Below are 14,790 nucleotides of genomic sequence, written 5' to 3'. Positions count from 1 at the left end.
GAGTCCTATAAGAATGAAATGAGATGCTGCTCATGGGAACGACTGTACCAGGTTCAGTAGTTGGTATGTGCTTGGTAGGCATTAGCATCCCATCCTCTCCCCAAAAAGGCAGACACAGAAAGCTGCATTTATTCCCTTTTTTGGGACAAAGAGAGCAGGGACAGTGAATATGTGTTTTTCACTGGTTAGAGGATGGCAATGTAGCCCAAGGAAACGAAACCAGTAACTATGAGACATAGGCACAAGTTTGAATTCTCTCCCTTTGTTTTATGCTATGTTCTACAAGGGCAAAGGAGGCTATAGGAAACATTGTCATGCCCATCCTCCAGTAACAGCCGCCTTTCTCCTGAGCATGTCTCTCTGATTCCACAGCATCACTCCTATCCTCCCTGCTAGCGACACCCACCCACACTCCCTCACACTCTAGGTGCTGAAACTCTCTTCCATTCCTTATGAGGGTGCCAGAGTGCTTGATTAAAGTTGTACAACCCAGTAAAAGTGAGTCTTTCACAGTGGGAAGAGCTGACATTTATTCAATCAGCAAACGCTGAGTGCCTGCCAGGGCAGACACTGCTGGTCCTTAGGACACAGAGAACATGTCATCAGTCAACATGAAACTGCATGGCATCAGGCTGCTCTTGTTATTCCCAGACATCACATAGTCAATGACAATACGCACAATGTTTCATTCAATGCCAATTAGGAAGGTAAGCACAGTTGATGACATACTGAAAAAAAAAAAAAAAGCCAAACCCAGAATCTGAGGCTGGCTGCTGGCAGAGGATATGAAAACAAGGTCCAAGGTGCTGCCTGACAGCCTCAGTGGTACGGCACTTAGCCATCTGGGACAACTCTCAGCAGTCCATGTTATGGCTGGACAGTTTTACTGAAGTGTCACTTCCAACTCCAAGACTTCAGTTTCTCTTCCTAAATAATGAGTCAAACAAATAAACGATAAAACACTGACCGTGAACGCACATCTTTCAAGGTATGGCTGGGGAAAGCCCTAACTTCTTTATCAACTGCAAAGAGAAACATCTAGTAGAAGAAGATGCAGAAGCACTTCTTAAGCATAATCTAAACATGTACGAATCTCGTAACAGCACTGGTGTCAACAAAAGCTTCTGTTGCTGCAAAAGCAGTCCTCAAAGAGTGGCGAGGAAGAGGCTGACAAACAGAACCAAGCTATTTTTTCATCTCCAAAATGGCACTTCCTGGTCCCCGGTGCTTCGCACTGCAGATGTTACAGAACTGCGCAGGAGAGGTCTAAAAAACGCAAGTAAAAATGCAGAATTTTAAAAAGATCATCTCCTTCTACTATCATATCCAGATGGGATGCACTGGTGGAGGATGGGGAGGAGGCCATGCGATGTCGCTCCTTTCCCCAGAGGGTAGAGCTGGTTCACACAGGATTCTGTATAGACCAGCTGTTGTTCTGGGACTCAAAGGACTCCCCACAGAAAGACGAGCCAAATGTTACCCAGGGGCACCCCAGGGAACCCGCCTTGACACTGAAAAAACAGTAGTGTTGTGATACAGAAATCAGGGTGAGAAAGTCAGACACAGTAAAATATGGTTCTCCCTGTAGTTCACATCTCTGGAGCCCAACAGTCATCGATTTTATCTGAACAAATTTACATACATGAGTATGCTTTTATAATGTTTAGTATTGTGTACTAAGCAGTTTTACGTTTGAGAAACAGGCTCATCACTTTTTCTCATGTGACAAACTGTGAGACACAGATGAAGGTTATAACTTTGAACCAGAGGATGTCATAAGAGGATGGTTATCATTTTGAGCACACCCCTCTGGCTGCACCAATTGCTTTCAAGTTGGTGGTGGCCAAGCCACCCACTCACCATGCTGGGCACGGGCAGGCACTCCTTGTGGAACATATGCCGGCAGTGGAAGACCACCATGCTGAAGGGCTTTGCTGCGTCTAGGGGGAGAGGGCAGGGAAGAGAGAAGAGCTCAGGGCAACAGCAGTTTCATTTTCCAGCCAGAAGCTGCCCTGGGAGGATTGCTAATTTACAATTGCATCCCAGCCAGGCGGCGTGGCTGAACACAGGGCAGGCATGAGTCCTGTTGCTCTGGGGTCCCCGGTTAGCTGCCTGGCTTCCCAATCAGTTACTGCAGCTACACACTGGGGATGATTTCATGGCAAGGCAACAGCATTTGTTGTTTAAAAAAAAAAAAAATCAGCATGTGTATGTGACTGTACAAGGTTCTCCCTTCCCCAGCCCTGTGTACACAATTGTGACACACCACATACGGAAGTGGATTCTGTGGTTTGTACGGATGCTTTCTGCCTGAAAGCGTCTGCGTTTGCCAAGACCCTTCACTGACTTCAGGGCAGAGCTGGGCTAACATCCTTGGTGTGACCTTGCCCTGTGCTGTAAGTCCGCTTGGGCACTGCACCTCATCTGCTCCTGCTCCGTGTAGCCAGCTGAGTTCCAGTAAGATTTAACCTTTAACAGATTAAATTAGAAATCTGACTATACTGTGCAGGTGCACGTGGCTTCCTTCCGTTAAAACATGGACTAAAACACTACAAAAGCTCTCTGCTTTTCCTACACCCACTACAGTTTTTTTTTTCTATTTTTTATTATAGTGGATTTACAGTGTTGTATTAATTTCTGCTCTACAGCAAACAAGATCATACTGTGTAGCACAGGGAACTACAGTCACTATCCCAGGGTAATCCACAATGGAAAAGAACATGAAAAAGAATGGGTATGTGTATGCATGCGCGCCAAGTTGCTTCAGTGGTGTCTGACTCTGTACAACACTATGGACTGTAGCCCGCCAGGCTCCTGTCCATGGGATTCTCCAGGCAAGAATACTGGAGTGGACTGCCATGCCCTGGTCCAGGGCATTTTCCCAACCCTGGGATCGAACCCACGTCTCATTATGTTTCGTTCATCAGCAAGTGGATTCTTTACCACTAGCCCCACCTGGGAAGCCCTGGATATGTGTATAACCCACTGCAATTTTTAACATAAGCACTTAAAATCCAAACCTCTACAGAAGACCCCAAGTGAAATGACTTCCTGTGCTCCTGCCCTACAGAAGGCCCCAAGTGGAATGACTTCCTGTACTCCTGCCCTATTAAATAATCCCTCAAAGCAAAGTAAATGCTACACAAACTAGGTCTTGTAGTGCTTCTCCATGTTGAATTTACACATATGAAGCATTTTCTTAGCATGTCAAAAACTGCTTTAATTTCTACTTCAAAATATGGAAACCTCTCTTTTCACATCCTGTGTGTTGTTTGCTCAGTCATGTCCAACTCTTTGGAACTCCATATTTTGTAGCCCGTCAGGATCCTCTGTCCATGGAATCCTCCAGGCAAGAATACTGGAGTGGGTTGCCATTTCCTTCTCCATGGGATCTTCCTGACCCAGGAATCAAACTTGGGTTTCTTGCACTGCAGGCGGATTGCGGATTCCTTACTATCTGAGCCACCAGGGAAGCCCAACACATCCTAAATGAGCCGTATGTAAAATGCTTTTTCTTTCTTTTTTTTAATATTTATTTGGCTGTGCCAGGCCTTAGCCTTAGCATATCAGGGATTGAACCTGGGCCCCCTGCATTGGGAGCACAGTCTTAGCCACTGGACCGCCAGTGAAGTCCCTAAAATGCTTTGATTGTAGTTGGTGATAGATATATATATCTACATACAAATAAACAAACGTGCACGTCTTTTAAGGAACCACAGTTTCCAATTAAAAGGTGAGTATCCATTTCCGTTGAAATACATATGAGATAACTCGGGTGCCTAAAGCCACACAGCAATGAAAAGTTTAAAGAAAAGTGAAAGCTACCTATAATTTTTTTCCCCAAGTATACATATGGCTCTTCTACCTTGGAATCTAAACAAGTAGACGGTAAGTTTTCATTTTGTTTTGTTTTATACTAAGGCAGTGGTTCTTAAAGACTGGCCCCTGAACCAGTAGCATCCACATCACATGGGAACTTGTTAGAAATACAGATTTTTGGGTCCCACCCTGAACTATTGAATCACCTCCTACAGGGGGTGATTGCTGGTGGGACCAGCAATCTCAGTTTTAACAAGCCTACCCACAGATGCAGACTCACTCTAAAACTTGGGAACCTTACCCCTAAGGAATTGGCAGCACCAGCATGCAACTGAGTAGGGATATGGCTGAAATTCTTCTCTAGGCTGAATTACCCCAGAAGTTTTATAAAATGTAATTTGCTAACTTCAAAACTTTAACTCTGCTCATCATTAACACATAACTGGGATTTTTTTTCCTCCACCCAACCATCTTACCTGATGGAAGAATAGGGGAAAGGCAGGACTCACAGATGTTCTCCTCTGCAAGGAAACGCACACAGTAAGTCCCCTACATACGAACCTTCAAGTTTCGAACTTTCAGAGATGCAAACATGCCCCTGGATGTCAGCTGTTGTACCGCACTACTGTACTTTTCAAGGTAATTTACTGTAAGATTTAAAATGTCTACTTTTGGGTTTGGTGGTTATGTATGATTTGTGTGAAAAAGCATTATAAACCTATTATAGTACAGTACTACACAGCCGATTATGTTAGTTGATACCTCAGCTAACTTTGTTGGATTTACGAATGTGCTCTTGGAACATATGTAGGGGACTTACTCTACACTTGGGATTATACAGTGTTTCTCTTTGTCCTGTCTGAAAGCGAGGCATGTAGTTCCAATATGATTCTTTCCATTTTACTCACCATCAACCAGAATGCCTTTCATTTGAGTTCGGTGCATCTTCTTGAGTAAGGACAGTGAGTCGGCTACGAGAATCTTCTTACAGCCTTCACGAAGCAGAATCTAATGCACACAACATAAAAGAAAAACCACCTTAAAAAGATTCAAATATGGGGAAGAATCCTCTTACTGTTCTCATGTGGGGTCAGGGACAGATGGTTCCTTTCCCTTGTAAACCAGTTCTTCTGGCCACACTGTGAGCTTCCATTTTGGGTTTGGAGGGTAGGTATTGTGTTGGAAATTGGGAGAAGCTGTGTGAGGTATGCTTAAGCCAGATGTTGTTTTTCACTAGAACTCGCTGCTTTTCAAAGAGGAAAACATTCAAGGCCTTCTGGGAGGCTCTGGTGCAGCATCCATGTCATCTTCTTCTGGCCCAATGGGTCTGAGCACACATGGTTCCGTGGGGCTCCATGCAAATTCACACGATGGAGACATCGCCGCCTCCCTGCTGCCCAGCTCTGGGTCATGACACAGCAGCATCCTGCCCTTCTTCACATCAAAGTCACTCTCGATTCTGAAACCGCTGTGGCTGTTCTCCTTTCACACAGTTTCAATTTGTGCCATCAGGGAAGGAAACTGGAAGCGGCCAACTGTGGTCCTCCATCCCGGATCGGCTGTGATAACACGTCTTCCTCTCAATCCCAAGGAGCACCGGTGCTGGGTGCATGCAGCCCAAGGGCTTCCCCCTCATTATATGAGGGCAAAGAGCCATGGAAACAGAAGTGATGCCCAAAGTTCTGCACCCACCATTTCGAGAGTTGATGAAGAGGAAACTACATGACTTTACTGTTTCTACGTTGAGAAACTGCCTATGCAGTTTTATTCTTCAAAATGCTGCTGGAAATTGAATTTTTCAGATTCATTTAAGAAAACAAACTTTAACAGATGTCACGAAAGCATACAGAAAGAAGAGAAAAATACAGTAGAGAAGATCTAAAAAATACTGATGTTGGTAAACTTTTTTAAAAATAACTTATTACCAAACATATCTAGCTGCTCTAATACTAAAATAAAAGCTTAACACCAATAGTGTCAATCAAAAGTAAAATGTTTCAAAGTCAGTTGCAGTTTCTATAATTGTTACAAGCATACTTTGTTCTACTGTAAGATTAATTAAGAATGTATTTATGAAGTAGCTGTTGAAAACTAACAACAAACTTTAGATTCTCCCTATTTTTCCTTATTTCTCTGCAGTTAATCATCATTGATAACGATCCCAACCAAAAGCAAAGCCCCAGGCTCACCTTTTATACAGGAGAATGAAGAGTGTACATCAGCAAGGTTATTATGGTTCATTAGAAAGAGCTGCCATGGGAAAAAAACGTCATACAAGGCTGCCAAGTTTCTGAAATTTCTATTTTAAAAGACTCTTTGAATGTTGGACTTTTTGCTGACACTGTCTTGTTTGTACTGTAGTGCTTATCGTCAGCACGGCACATGAGATAGTCACCTGGCTTCATAAACCCCTGATATGAGACCAGAGCTAGGCTGGGAAACCATTTTACCCACTATCTAACCCACCATTTAAATCACAACGCAATGGCATTTAAATTTCTATTTGAAAAAAGCTTTGCCTTTTGTCAGGTTTATTATCAAAGATGAACTGCAGAGAAATAAGACAGAAAGACTCAAGTTCTCAGGCTGGAGTTGAAAAAATGATATAAAGTATCCATGTAACTAAGTGATTAGAGAAGCTATAGTTGGTTGTCATAAGCACCTATGTGATGAGGCCAAACAGAAATAATTTTAAAGGAAAAAATAGATTTTATCTTAAATGTTTATATAACTTTTATTTTCAAGAATATTAAAAACTATCTCTTAGAAGAAATTACGAGCTTATATACGGTGAGTTGAAACCCATGTGAGACCAAGAAAACGTAAGAAAGCAGCCACTGTTTCCTCTTCATTTGTCTCTGGATTTCAAAGTAGAGACCTATGAGGAAATGATAAAGGCAAAGGGGACTGTGTACATGTGTGCTCAGTGGTGTTTGACTCGGTGACCCTGTGGTCTGTAGCCCATCAGTCCATGGAATTTTCCAGGCAAGAATACTGGAGTGGGTTGCCATTTCCTCCTCCAAGGGATCTTCCTGACCCAGGATCAAACCTGTGTCTCCTGTATTGGCAGGTGGATTCTTTACCAACCTGGGAGGCCTCTATAGGAGATTACAGAAAAAGTAAATATGGGGAAAGAACTTGGATAAACAGATGTCTGGAGTCATTTATTTATTTAACTGTGTGTGTACATGTGTGAAATTTAAATGGAAGTGTTAAAGCTTTTTGCTTCTCCTAGGAATATTCATTCAGCTCAAGAGCTGCTCAAGCAAAGGGCTGCATTCTGCTCACTTCCTGGTCCGTGAGATAATATGTGGAGGCTCTGTGAGTACCTATCCAGGTGGGATCTAACACAGTAGGCACTCAAAATATTTAAATCAATATGTCTATAAGCAATCAAACATACAGCATTAAAAAACATATACTGATCACTTCTTGGCATTTTGGCTAAGATCAAGTGTAAAAAAGTTATATGGAAAAAAATCTAAGCTACTTTATTACAGACTCCAAAATAAGTATTATGGATGATTTCCACAGAAATGTTACATCAATGCTATGCAGCTGCATTTGCTATAGAAAGACATGTTTATGAAAGGACCCTCTTGAAAATTTGATAGAAATTCTTTAGAGCCCATCTAATCTCTAGGCTCTTAAATGTCAATGCAGAATCCAGTACAATGCTGAGTGTTTAAGAAACACCAGGGTGGTCTAAGGATCTGCTCTCTGTTCTTCTCCCACAGATCTGGGGTGGTACCAGAAACTAAGTAATTTTCTTTAAAAAATTCAGAATATTCTGGTGTACAGCCAGGCTTAACAAGTATTGATTTAACCTAATGGGAAAATTGACATCCAGAAAGTTTACGGACCCCTCCCAAAGGTCAACAGACTTAATGGCAAAGCTGGGACTAGAGTCTGGGTCTGCAAACATCATGCGCACAGCTCTTTAAAGACAATAGGCTACGGGTTCATCTTCTAGGCCAATCCTATATATTCCTGCTGCAACCTGCCTGTATAATGACTGCATCTCCAGGGACCAATGGGACAACCAGTGAGGACTACAGAAGATTTAGTCAGAAGGTCTGGGTCCAAATCCAGTTCATCACCTTCCCAGACTGGTAAGTCAAAACTTTCTGAAATGCAAGTCGTCTTATAAATAAAATAGAGATGAGAGTTCCTTAAGGACCATTGTAAAGATAAATGACTGTCAAGTGTTTAAAAGCAAAGGTGCTAGGACGCTTAAGAATTCTAAATAAGCTCTAAAAAAAAAAAAGGGCAAGAGAAGTGGATATAAATGCTAAATATTGGGTTGGCCAAAAAAGTTGTTGAGATTTTTCCATAACATCTTACAGAAGAACTGAACAAACTTTTTGGCCAACCCACTAAATACAAGAAATAAAATTTTTTACAAATATAAAACACAGCATAAAAATTTGGAAATTGCGGTTTCTTGTAAAAATGGAAATATCATTATATATTGTTTTGTAAGTAACTAATATCAAAACAAATGCTATTTGTCCTTGAAATCAGACCTAGAAACATTTTAAGTTTATGAAGTATGATAAGGGCTACTTTTATCTTACTTCAGGAAGCTTTGAAATTCTATTGAACTGACATGCTAACAATATAACAAAGTATACAAATGTGTAAAAAAAAAAGTTAAACATCAATACTGTGGTTAATTATTTCTTTAACATTAATGATGTCATAGACAATTGAAGCTTATCTGTCAGCTTCTAATTCCATTTAGATGGAATTAGACATGATACTGAGAAAAGTTGTTGCATCTTAGAAAACATGAAATTTTAAAACCAAAAGTGATGTTCAGTTTTCTCCTCCCAACTTTCTAACTAACTCTTCTCTTTCCAAACAGCAATTCACTTGAGGAGTCCTCCCCTAAACCACTTTCAGTACCAAGTAAGTTGTAAAATTCTGTCCACTGAATTATAAATCTGAGCCTTAGATTACCAATGCAAATCAGCAAAAAAGGTGCTGAGAAGCCCTGTGATAACCTGTGTCTAACACCTGACCACAGTTTCCTACATTTTACTGAATGGTTCTTAATGTCTCCCAAGGTCATTCCCCTCAACTCCCTGCCCCGAGGCATAACAGGGTCCAGATTCTTGCTGATTCATGGACCTGCAAAATTTCCCCTAAATTTTTTGGATGTCATTGTCAGAGTTGAAATTTTTTAGCCTGTTAAAACATGTAAAAATCAACCATAGTTTTATGAAACAACAACAAAAAAGACTAGACAGAATTTTAAAAGTATGTGAAACCTTTCTAGAAAATTCAGACTGCTCTATAAATAGATTCAAATTACTTTTATAGTGATCCCCAGTAGGTTGTCAGGGAAAGAAAATAAAAAGTCATTAATGAAAAGAAGTATCCTTTTTCATTGGAGAAGGAAATGGCAACCCACTCCAGTGTTCTTGCCTGGAGAATTCCAGGGATGGGGGAGCCTGGTGGGCTGCAGTCTACGGGGTCGCACAGAGTCGGACACGACCAAAGTGACTTAGCAGCCTTTTTCATAGAAAATAATTCTAAACTTTTCATATATAAGCAGGAAGTACCTCCTGGAACTCTGAACAACCTGTCCCAATAGAGCATTTTCTCTGTGCATCCTCCAAGGAGATGTCTGAGGTCCAGAGAAGACTACAGATGCAGCCGTTTCCACAGACCCTGCCCCTTTCTCCATGAGTCCCTCCCATTCTGTCCCAGAAGCCCCTCCCCATGGTTGGGGTATTACAGGCTACCTTGGACCCCCGGCCAAAGTAACTCCCAGCCTCTTTAATACACCAGGGGCTGCACACTTACACATCTTAAGGAAAAGCTCTCACTTAAAAATGAAAAGGATAAAATATTGACTTAGCAGCTGATTAGTGGCTAATTTTTTAGACGGAATTCTCTTTGCACCTAATAATTTTTATTCCTGGCTGATTCAGAACTATGCAAATATATTCATAAAACATTAATGAGCAGTGAGACCTAGCAGTGCCCCTGAGCTTGGTTCTCTGGAAAGAGCCTAGGAAGAGGGATCTATTAGGTGTTTTTGGAGGTACTGTAGAGGCTGAGAAAAAAGTAATGCATAATTTTCAACTGAGAGGCTAGGCTTCATGCAGGAGAGCTGGAGGACAAAGGGGGCAATTATTATGCCCCTTTCTTGGGGCAGAGGTGTAGAGACACTTAAATGACTTCTTGACAAGTTGGAATTTGCAACTTCCAGGCAGACCCGGGGTGTTGAGAGCCGAGGAGCTACAGATCATTGTCAAGCTCACTCACGTCCAGGGCTTTACAGGGTCTGACACTGGAACTGCTCTCCCTAACGCCAAATTCATGCTTCAGGATGAAGTGACTCATTTCCGGTCTGGACGGTTCTTCTGCATCCCTTGAGAGCTGCACAAAGCACAAACCCCTCCTTGTCACCTCTCCTCACCTAGTAACCCCTTCCTACATTTCCCTTTCCTTCCTGGCCTTTCTCCTTCCTCCAGCAATCTTTCTCTGGGTCACCCACAGGCCTCCAAATTCCACTGGAAACAAATGCTTATTTCTCTGGAAGGTTTCTGCAGAAGAGATTGTTTTCCTACTTGCCTAAACCAAGTACTCGTTTCTCTCCCATGATGCCAACTTCCCACAAGCCTTCTAAGCCAAGGCTTCTAGTTTTGTCACATCCGCCCTCAGGAAAACCTCTTCTCCTTAAAGCTGAGTTATCCAGTAAGGCCAGTCAGCTTAATTGGATGTTAACTCCTAGTTTGAGGAGAAAGTTGGACCCTGGCTCACAGCTCTGGGCCCACCAGACAACTCCTACCCTCACAGTTTCTTGACTAATTCCACTCCCATGACCTCTCCCATCACTGTACTTTCTGAACGCGGTCACAAAGACTCCTTTGGAAATGTTTAACAATATCTTCCTCCCTGGCCACAGGCTCCTGGCCCTCCAGCTCTGTCAGTCCTTGGCATTTCTTATTTTTCTTTTTGATACCACTGATCTTCCTCATTTTCTTCTGCTTTTCACCCAGTCTCTGACCTGAACTCCAAGTTCAACGGGTGCTGTGCAAATCCTCATCACACGCTCCCCCTTTCCTACCCTGGAGACCACTTCTCTCCCCACAGCCCTGTCTTTTGGCTCCACCTGCAAAATCTCTGTCTCCAGGAAAGCAATTTCATCCCCATTTAACCAAAAACTCATTTCCAAACGAGCTAGAGAAAGAACAGTCTGAATTTTTCAAGAAATGTGCTTTAAATAGTTTCAAGTTCTCTGGACGCTACTAGCATTCCGAAATACAGTCACTGCTAGAGGCTATTTTAAGGAAAAGATCAGGATGCTCTGTGATTGGCATGTTAATTATTTATATAAAGATAATGAGTTCTACGGCTCTTATCACAAATTCTGAATTATTGAGGGTACTAAACTTGTAATACTCTAGAAAAACAGACAAAAGGTAAAACAAAATTCTGTATTTTAAAATCTTTCAGGCAATACGATACTAAGTGGCTTCAAGGAAAACAAAAAGTTGGTTTTTTTTTTTTTTTTAATTTCTCCAAATGGACACATGCTCATTCTACTTCAAAATGGTTCAGGTGGTCTGATCTAAAAGCCACTGTAACACTCCCCCACACGCTCCAAGGCCATGCTAAGTTTACTCTATAAATATGAGAATGCCTGCTCACAAAGAGAGAAAATCGGGGGATGGATAAAAAATATGTATGCTTCCTTAAAGGGTGCTATTTGTAGCTTCTTTATTTGAAAAATATTCCAAATATCTGGGCCTAAGTACAATGTGACTATCAAATTGAATGGATGTCCACAATAAACCCTAGAAATGTAGTCAGTCAATTTACTCAGCAATGTCCACTTATTCAAGAAAGGATACTTACTTGTAAATTGTAGTCTTGTAGAATTTTAACTAAGGAGTCTCTCAAATTAGGAATCTCCATTCCTTCCTTAATACGGTGAATTAGTAGAATTGGGTCAACATGAGTGCCAATGTTGTTTAACAAGCCGGTGATAAATGCTATGGATACCACAGAAAACAACATATAAGCAATGGAATGGATGTAATTTTAGGCAAAAGTTATTTCCTTTTAGTAACTGTTAAAACCATCTGAACTTCTAAATCCTCCCAAGAACTAATCTTCTTTACTTTTCTCTAAGAAGCAGCTAAATGAGAAGAGATTTAAAAAGAAAATGAATTGGAGAACAAATGATTACTTCAGAACACAGTTTGTGATGTCAAAGAGAGGTGACTAATATTTATTGAGAATATACTATGGTGCAGTTATCATATACTTTTCTCCAATATTCTGCAAGGTGGCAATGTTTTTTGTTCCCATTTTATGGAAAAGGAAAAAACAGGATGGTTAATGAATTCGTCCAGGATCACACAACTAGCAATTTTTGAACCCCAAATCAAAGCCAGGGTAGGCCCAGGTTCTAAGCGTGCTTCATTACCACTCTACCTCCTGTAGGATCCTTGAACTGCTACTCTATTATGCTAAACTAGATTCTCGAAGTACCTTAATCTGTAATGAACCTGAATAACACCCTCTTGTATCTCAGAAAAAAAAAAAACTGTAACAGTGGTTTCTAGAACTTGAAAATCTTGAAATAGATAAGCCTTCTGACCAAAAAATAAAAAGGGGGAAGGGAGAGATTTTAAACCATGACTGCTAGTTTCTGAATCATATCTATATCTTTAAAAGAGGACTTTCATTTGTTTCCTTCCAAAATGGGAGACCCAAGCAGATGGTCAAGGAGAGGCAGCAAATAGACACTCCTAGTGCTGCACTGATAAAACAAGGCAGGAGAGAGAGGCTCGATGCTACGTAGCAAACCTCCAAATATAGTCCATGTCCAGTAATGGTTATGGGTTTCCATAAAGAGAACTGATAAGGGCTAGACTATACACTTTCAAAATAAATGCCCACTGTGTACAAACAAAACCAGAATCTTTTATTTCATTTGGGTGCAGTAGGTAAAACTATGCTTCATGGGAGCAGAGTTGATATCATGTCAATCACTTGTTCTTTATCAAGTTCAGCTAGCTAACAATGAATTATTAAGGGTCTAGACTTCCCTGTATAGGGAGAGTTTGGGAAATCTTTACTATATACATGACCTATTTTTATTATAGATACTTCACCATATTTTTAACTCAGTGCATCTTGAGATGATTCTTACTCTAGACACAACTGGCTAAATGGAGAGAAAGAAGTTATGAAGGCAGATGGGTTTTCTACTTACGTGGTTTGTCGATGGAATATAAAATCAGATCTTCCCAGAGTTCTGCATCGTCCTGCTCCTTGGCAAATTCAATCGCTTTATCAACATCATGCAATTCCTCCATGATCATCTTCAGGGCACTTCGGCTGTTACCCATTCGGCCTAGAACAATGTGAGAAACACGTTTAGGATAATTTAATTAAACGTTTTAAGAGAAACCACATCTCACTTTGTTTACACAGTTTGATAGCCATGACAAAAAGTGTATTTCCTTATATGACAACTGTAACTTAGTAAAATAAATCCTAATTACTAGGTATTTACTTTGTACTGAGTATTCACTTAAGTGCTTCACATGAATTACTTCCTGTAATCACTATAATCTGAGGAAGTAGTTCTATTAATATTTCAATTTTATAAAAAAGGACAGACATGTTAGTCACTTGCCAAGATCATATAGCTACTAAATGGCAAATCTGGAATCTGAAACCAGGTCTCTCAGATTCTGACTTCCTTCTGATGAAAAGCAGAAAAAGAAAAAAAAACAAATTTGTCAACCCATCCACAATTTATTTTGATTTACACAATACTAATTATTATCTCAGTAGCATTTATTAAATAATGCTACCTTCTTTATTGAGCTATGAAGTTTCCTTCTCCAAATATTAAATTCTTATATAAAACAGGCTTTAACCTCTGTTACTTTGGTCTGAAACCTATGTCCATTCTTGGAAAATTTATATCACGTTGTCACCCCACTCTAGCTTATGGGGACCAAAATGAATCAAAGCTACTTACTGAGAAGATAAACCGTCTCTTCTACAAAGTTTCTCTGTTGACAGATCTCAAGAGCCTTCAAATAAAGCAAGGTAAAAATGTTATGTGTTATCATATAAAAACAAATATCTACAGTCACTTAAACATACAAGTTTGAAAGAATTTTCCAATGCCTCCCTTTAAAAACAAAGCAGAAGTAAATAAGCCTCTTTAAGTTTTGTTTGTAGCTGTCCAGATTTCCCTGAGAGGTGCTGGACTCCACACAATTTAACTGATAACATATTTGAGGCAGAACATTCCAGAGCAAAGGCAGAAAGCAAGATGCTGAAACAAAGGTTCTTCCCCACAAAGCTTTCTTTCTTTCTGCTACTTGAGGTTTCTTCATGGCACTGGTCTAAGCTCCAGGAAAGGACTACTGTTCACAGCTGTATGTTCCCTGTAAAGAGCAGTAAATACTTGCTGCATAAAGAATTAAACACTGGGGTGGGAATATTTCTATTGCTGGCTTACTGGGTCTAGAAGAAAACTCTGTTCAAGCATCTGTCAAAAGTGGGAGGAAAACTGAAAAGATATGTGCACCCTAATGTCCATGCAGCACTATTTACAATAGTGAAGACATGGAAACAACCTGAATGTCCATCACCAGATGAATGGATAAGGAAGATGTGGCACGTATATACAATTGAACACTACTCAGCCATAAAAGGAACGAAACTGGTTATTTGTAGTGATCTGGATGAACCAAGAGTCTGTCATACAGAGTGAAGTCAGAGAAAAATATCTTATTAATGCATATATATAGAATCTAGAAAAACTGTACACACTAACCTATTTGCAGGGCAGGTACAGAGATGCAGATGTAGAGAATGGACTGGTGGACATGGGGGTGAGGAGGGAAAGGGAGGGTGGGAAGAACTGGGACAGCAGCACTGACGTATATACACAATCGTGTAAATGAGCTAGCAGGAGGCTGCTGC

General features: G+C 40.7%; 1 protein-coding gene across 1 annotated transcript in view; it reads right to left on the bottom strand.

The window, feature by feature from the left end:
* Positions 1-505: 505 nt before the first annotated feature.
* VPS41 (VPS41 subunit of HOPS complex) overlaps positions 506-14,790 on the bottom strand; it is a 194,578-nt gene continuing 180,293 nt past the window's right edge. The window contains exons 23-29 of the mRNA XM_019958983.2: positions 13,835-13,889; positions 13,058-13,198; positions 11,692-11,828; positions 4,728-4,827; positions 4,296-4,340; positions 1,861-1,940; positions 506-1,266 (exon numbers count right to left, since the gene is read on the bottom strand). Coding sequence (XP_019814542.1) covers positions 1,186-1,266; positions 1,861-1,940; positions 4,296-4,340; positions 4,728-4,827; positions 11,692-11,828; positions 13,058-13,198; positions 13,835-13,889 — 639 coding nt within the window. The 3' untranslated portion in view covers positions 506-1,185. The remainder of the gene's footprint in view (positions 1,267-1,860; positions 1,941-4,295; positions 4,341-4,727; positions 4,828-11,691; positions 11,829-13,057; positions 13,199-13,834; positions 13,890-14,790) is intronic.

The sequence above is a fragment of the Bos indicus genome, chromosome 4 (genome assembly GCF_029378745.1).
Source record: "Bos indicus isolate NIAB-ARS_2022 breed Sahiwal x Tharparkar chromosome 4, NIAB-ARS_B.indTharparkar_mat_pri_1.0, whole genome shotgun sequence".
In the NCBI taxonomy this organism is placed as follows: domain Eukaryota; kingdom Metazoa; phylum Chordata; class Mammalia; order Artiodactyla; family Bovidae; genus Bos; species Bos indicus.
This window is presented reverse-complemented; position numbering and strand designations above follow the sequence as displayed.